General features: G+C 53.9%; 1 protein-coding gene across 3 annotated transcripts in view; it reads left to right on the top strand.

Annotated features, from left to right (window-relative positions):
- Positions 1-6,616, top strand: part of St3gal2 (ST3 beta-galactoside alpha-2,3-sialyltransferase 2) — a 59,518-nt gene that overhangs the window by 40,029 nt on the left and 12,873 nt on the right. For all 3 annotated transcript variants that reach the window (XM_004625791.2, XM_023709198.1, XM_023709199.1), the window contains exon 2: positions 3,089-4,413. In XM_004625791.2, the coding sequence (XP_004625848.2) occupies positions 4,075-4,413 (339 nt within the window). In that variant the 5' untranslated portion in view covers positions 3,089-4,074. The remainder of the gene's footprint in view (positions 1-3,088; positions 4,414-6,616) is intronic.

Genomic DNA, 6,616 nt, shown 5'->3' with positions numbered 1-6,616 from the left:
CTCTCTCTCTCTCTTCTTTTTTCCTTTTTTTTTTTTGGAGTGTTGGGGATGGAACCCAAGGCTTCACGCCATACCCCAGCCCTGTACATGCCTGCCTGCCTGCTTGCTTGCTTACTTGCTTTCTTAAATGTATTTGGTTGTTTCAGGTTCTCACTACGCAGCTCAGGTTCGTGGTGAACCTCCTGCTTTCCGTCTCTCAGCACTGGGATTACAGGTGTGCGCCGCCATGCCCGGCTCTGGCCTGGTTCAGCGGACCTGAGGCTGGGGCTGGCTTGGCATGTGGTGCCAGGGATAGAACCGTGATCCCTGTACTTGCCTAAGCTTGTCTAAGCAGGTGCTTTAGTCTGCTGAGCTATCTCCCTGGCCTTCTTATATATACTTTTTTTTTTTAATTTTTTTAACATTTATTTATTTAGTGTGTGTGTGTGTGTGTGTGGCCAGCTCAGCCCACCAGGGGGCGCGGCTGGCTGGCATGTGGTGCTGGGGGATCGAACCGCAGTCCCTGTGCTTTGCCAAGCTTGTTCCAAGTAGGTGCTTTAGACCACTGAGCCATCTCTCCAGCCCCTATATACCCTATATATACTTTTAATAGGCCAGGTTGGCTTCTTCCTGAAGCATTTGGATTCCTTTTCTCTTTTCCCAAGTCCCAGTCATTGCCCTGTACAGCACCTGGTAATCACCTTTGTCTTTGTGATGCCCAACTGACTATAAGCTCCTCATGACCTGGACTGGGTGTATCCTGTTCTACCCCATGTCCCCATGTGGCACTGGCCCCTAGGTATCTTTGAGGTGAACCCAGTAGTATGTGCCTGCTTCTCTTTGCTGGTAGCAGGGGCTGATGGCAAATGTGTATCCTCAGTATTTTATATGGATTTATCAGGGATAGTTCAAGTAAAAGGGAAAGATCCTGGGTAGGCCCAGGGCCATAGCTGTGAGATGAGTCGCGAAGGCCAGCTCTGGGTGGCTGCTGGCTTTTTAATTCATGTCCAGCAGCCGCTAAGGCTTTTTGCCCATCCCTGTACCTCTGTTTGCCCTCAGCACAAGTTGAACAGCTTCAGCTTCCAGTAACTTCCTGGACATGGGGTTTTGTGAGCATGGGCTTTTGCGAGGGCCTCAAGTCCTCTGCTCCTCCTGAACACAGTGAAGTAGGCATTTTCCTCTTCCAGGAAAGCAGTCCAGTTATGTCGGTGCTTTATGTTGCTTTAGAGTTCCCAGGAGTTAGTGACATCTCTGGCTGAGGTGTTTCCTGTGAAGCTTCCCGTGCCAGCTTCTACCAAGCCCCACCTTCACAGTGTCACTGTGGAGCTGCCACCCATAAACCAGATCTGCTCAATGGTGGCTCCTTTGTCACTTGTGTGTTCTGTAAACTCCCTGCCTCCCAGGGACACCTATGCTGTGGAGGACTCTCTGTGGCTCCAGGATGTGGGAACAGGATCCTGCAACCTCAAGTGCTTTTCTTTAGATGCTGGCTGTGGAAACAGGTAAAGGGAGAACTGGGCCCTGGCTTCCTCCCTGTACGCTTTTCAGCCGGAGGCCTCTTGCAGATCGTGATCTGCTAAATGGCCGCAGAGAACATCGGAAGAAGCACATTTAAGTCAGGGCCACTGGTGGTGAAGCTTCACTTGTGACCCGGGAGGCCGACTGGCGTCCATACTCTCTTTGCTCTGGCCCTGCATAGCTCAGGGAGCGCCAGGCTGCTTTCTGTGCCCTGGCCCAGTCCAGGCTCTCGAGTTAGCTGGACTCAGGCTCAAAGCTCACCACCACTCCTGAAGTCGTGAATTGTACGTGCAGGAATCCAACTGTTTCTCTGCTGTGTGCATTATTTGCCTCCCCCCAGGTGATCTTGCTGAAGCATGATGCTTCTAATCCCTAAGGGCTTTGTGGTTTGGCTTTGCCCCTGAAATCTGAGCTACCACGAATGAAGAGGGCTGCTGCATTTCTTGAACACACAGCCCAGGAGACCTGTGCAGCTGGCAGTGGCAGCCAGTGAACCCCAGCAAAGCTGGCTGGAGCATGCATCCAGGAGAGGGAGCAGGTGCAGGGCTTCCAGGCCTAGGGGCTGGGTCAGAACTAGGGTGGACCGATTTGGAGAGGAGAAAGTTTTAAGAGATTGTCAAGGCATGGATTCAGGTGCCTTTCCTTAAGGCTAATACCCAAATACTACAAAGTGGCCTCATCTCCCTGTGTCCTTGTTCCTGTCTGCAGCGCAGCATGGGGTCTCAGCCCTACCACAGATCCTGGTGTTCATTTCATCCATGAGATACAACTGAAGGCCCAGAGGGCCTGTCACTAGACCCTGAGTCTGGCAATTGTGCCTCCTAACATAAGTGCCCCCCACTCCCCACCCCAGGGCAGGAGGGGTTGTTCATGGTTCACTTGCTTTTGGGCCAACCCCAAAATGTCTCCTGTATAATCCACCCCAGGGAGAGAAGAGGGGCCAGTTGCAGGACTTGGGCCCAGCCTTTCCTTTTTACTGGGAGGCCCATGAGTACCTTGTGTTGGGGAGTCATATTCAGTTCCCTAGGATTTTCTTTGGGCTCCTCTCCCCTGCCCTCCCTTCTCCTCCTCTCCCTTCTCTTTTCCTCTTTCCTTCCCCACCCCCTCCTCTTCCCTCCCTTTCTCTTGTCATTTTTGAGATAGGGTCTTGCCTTGAACTTGTGGTGATCCTCCTACATCTGCCTCTGAATGCTGGGATTATAGGCGAGTGCCACCATACCTGGGCCATTTTCTTTTAAGTTTCACTGTAAAGTACACACATAAAACTGCCCTTCACCTAGTACTTCAACACTAGGGGAACAGAACTAGGATTGACTCTGGGGAAATCGATTTACTGGAGTCCTTGTTTACCTTCTGGCTAATCAGTGAAGATGCTGGGCTAATGCGGCCCTCTGAGGCCTGGGAGTCAGGCAGAGCGTGCCGTCTTTGCCTAGTTAGAGGGGAAAGCCTTTCTTTCACCCACTCTCTGATTAAGTGGGCCTTGTCTCCTCTTCTGCTAGCTTTGTCCCCTCAGGGACTTGGGGGAGGGCTTGGGGAGAGCTTGTGTGTGTGTGATTTCTCTGCACATTCTTTTTCCTCTCTGCAATTTCAGGGTCATGCTGCGGCAGCCTGACGCCTGACGAGTGAGGGGGACCTGTTGGGATTTCTGCTGGTGCGAGCTTCAGCAGGACAGACTGGCCTCAGGGACGTGGGGATGGGCAGAGCAGCCACCCAGCCCAGGCCAGCAGCTCCAGGAGGCAGGCCTGGGGCCTGGTGGGAAGTTCTCCACGCACTCTGCTGACCCAAATGGCTTGGATGCAGTCCTCCGCGAGCAGCAGCTGTTCCCAGTCCCAGAGGAGCCCACAGCAGGAGTAGGTGCCCTGTGAGCCCCTGCACTGTGGCAGCTGGGCGTGCAAGCACCCGAAGAGAACAGACCCGGATGGGCCGCAGTGGAGCGCAAGCCAGCACCAGGAGATCGTGGTCTTTGCGACAGTTTCCTGACACCCACAGGGCTTCCTTCTGGGGTCTCTTCTGGCACAGGGGGAGCCTGGTTCCCCTCCCTTGGCAGCAAGAGTGGGAAGGGTTGTTGCGGGGAATGCAGCCCCCTGCTGCCCTGTGTGCTCTGCTGTGATAAGCGCTTGTGGCTTCCCTGCTGGGGGGACGAGGGCCTGCCTCAGAGTCTGCTCATGAGCCACAAGGACCCTGACTGCTCCAGACTGGACCTGTTCAAGCCACCAAAGAGGGGAACCTCTGGAGCTGGCAGCCAGCGATCCCAAGGGACTAAAGGGCTAGCACGGACTGACCTCCCCATTGCTAGGGTGGCAGGAAAGGCAGAGACCCTGTGGCCCAGCTAGTGACAAAGGAACCTGATGAAGCCCTAGGCAGGGGCCACAGTGGCTCAGGGATAAGTGAGCCACTCCTGCCGGTGAGCCTTCTCCTTACACTGAGGGAGAGACGGCTGGCAAGGGTCCCCTGCCAGAGCACACGCCCCTATGCCCTTTGCACATACTGTCCGAACAGGCAGGCTGCACCGTGGCCAGCCGCTTGGTGGCCTGGGAAAGGAGTGGCCACGGTGACAGCCACCTGCCCGCCAGCGCCATGAAGTGCTCCCTGCGGGTGTGGTTCCTCTCAGTGGCCTTCCTGCTGGTGTTCATCATGTCCCTGCTCTTCACCTACTCGCACCATAGCATGACCACCTTGCCCTACATGGACTCTGGGGCCCTGGACGGGACTCACCGGGTGAAGCTGGTGCCTGGCTACGCTGGCCTGCAGCGCCTCAGCAAGGAGGGGCTCTCAGGCAAGAGCTGTGCTTGCCGCCGCTGCATGGGTGACGCCGGCGCCTCCGATTGGTTTGACAGCCACTTTGACAACAACATCTCCCCCGTCTGGACGCGCGAGAACATGGATCTCCCTCCCGATGTCCAGAGGTGGTGGATGGTGAGACCCATGGCTCCCCTGCCTCCCCTTTGCTGCCCCTTTCCAGGAACCAGTGCCCTTGTTTTGGAGTCACTGTTAGAGCCCCTCTCTGGCTTGGGCTTCCTATCTTCTGGATCCCAGCATCTTACCAAAACGCGAGGCCTGCTTGTGGGATCACAAATTACTGAAGGGCAGCATTAGCTTTGACCTGAAAGTAGAGGGAGAGCTAGTATTTTTCAATGCCTATAAGAGCCAACATAGACAAGAATTGCCTGTTGGCCCAGGCAGGTTGCACAGGCAGAGAAGCAGCCCACCCTCAGTTCCAGCCTGGACTGCTCACACCACTACACCTGTGGACCTCTAAAAAAAAAAAAAAGCTTTTTTTTTTTGCGGAACTGAGGATTGAACTCAGGCTCTTGCGCTTGCCAGGCAAGCACTTATTCTACTGAGCTATCTCCCCAGCCCCTCAGAAACTGAATTTTGAAACTAAATATCCCACTGTGGATGTGTTGGCTCCTAATTATAAATACCACTAGAGCTCTTCTTGGTTCTTTACATTTGCTGGAAAGACTACTCTAGTGTAAGAAAGTATCGACCCTAGGGACTAAGGGAGGGCGAAGTCTGCCCGGTCTTCAGGCCTTGCCATTTTTTGGACTCTCTTACTACCCTCTGCCCGGAGTCCATCCTTTCTGGAGCACCCTCTCCAGGCTGCAGTACCACCTGCTTGCCATCTGGGTTGAGGCACAGCAGTGTTCCTGGTCCCACAGGCTGCCTGCATTCCCCACTTGGGGGGTGGGGATGGGGAGCTAGTCCCTGGTTTCCCCACCCAGAAAATGGGAATAGGGTGACTCCTCTTTCTCTTACTTTCAGGGACATCATGAAGATGAACTTATGTAAGTTCTGGGGGCCTCTGGGGTTTATTAGAAAACCCCAGAGGCCCCCAGAACCTGGGTCTGCAATGCAAAGGCCCCTACCCCAAGGGGTACCCCGAGGTGCCTTGCCTAGGCCCTTATCGCAGCCTGGAGCCCTCAAAGGTTCCTGCCTGCTGCCTATAGTCACAGCCTCCATTTATGGGAAACTCAAGGTTCTGAGAGCGGACAAGGTCTGCCCATTGTGTATCTCAGCATAGCCGTGCAGAGCCAGGACAAGAATCTAGGAAGTGGTAGATGCTCAGGAGTGGGACAGGCCTCCTGCCCACAGGGATAAGCCTGTTGGGGCACTGATCACGTATGTCCCTTAGTTGAGATGCACCCACAGCCAGGCTCCCTCTCCAGAGACAACTATGGTCCTTGCAGAGCCTTTGCCTGTCCACAGACTCATGGGGTTGGAGTTCAGGCTCCGCTATTCTAAGGTCCAAACTATGGACCAAGTCCAGTTTACTAAGTGCTTTTAAGTATTTGCATTAGAAACAGTGGGGCAGTGAGGCATAGTGGTTCTTCCTTGTAAGCCCAGCACTCACCTGGGAGGCTGAGGCAGGAGGATTGCTGTGAGTTGGAGGGCAACCTGAATGACATAGTGATACCCTATCTCAACAAAAACAAAAACAAGGGCTGGTCAGATAGCTCAGCAGACTAAAGTGCCTGCTTAGGCAGAGCGCAGCAGCCAGGGTTTGATTCCCCAGCATGCTCTACCTGCCCCACCCCCGGGGCATGCTGAGAGGAGGGTTGAGACTGGGCATGGTGGCATGCACCTGCAATCCCATGCTTGGGAGGCTGAAAACAGAAGGATCACTACAAGTTCGATCTGTGTAGTGAGACCCTGTAGACTCTGTCCTAAATACATAAAAAAATCAAAAAAAAAAAAAAAAAAAAAAAAAAAAAAAAAAACCACCCAGGTGTGGTGGCACACACCATGAATTCAAGGCCAGCTTGAACTGTATTACATAGTGAAATTCTGTCTCAAGGAAACAAAAAAGAAGGGCCTGTGAGATAGCTCAGCGGACTAAGCACCTGCCTAGGCAAGTGCAGGGCCCAGGTTTAATGCTTGGCACCACATGCCACGGTGTCCCCACCCTCAGGCACACTGAGCCAGGCCCTGAGCCCAGGTGTGGTGGCACACACCTGTAATCCCAGCAATGGGGAGGCTGAAAACAGGAGGATCAGTACAAGTCCGAGCTGCAGAGTGAGACCCTGTACCAAATAGATTTAAAAAAGAAAAAAAGTGGAGTGTGGTGGTGCATGCCTGTACTTCCAGCACCTGGGAGGCTGAGACAGGAGGACTGCCA

Source organism: Octodon degus, unplaced genomic scaffold (assembly GCF_000260255.1).
Source record: "Octodon degus isolate 3935 unplaced genomic scaffold, OctDeg1.0 scaffold00011, whole genome shotgun sequence".
Lineage (NCBI taxonomy): Eukaryota > Metazoa > Chordata > Mammalia > Rodentia > Octodontidae > Octodon > Octodon degus.
This window is presented reverse-complemented; position numbering and strand designations above follow the sequence as displayed.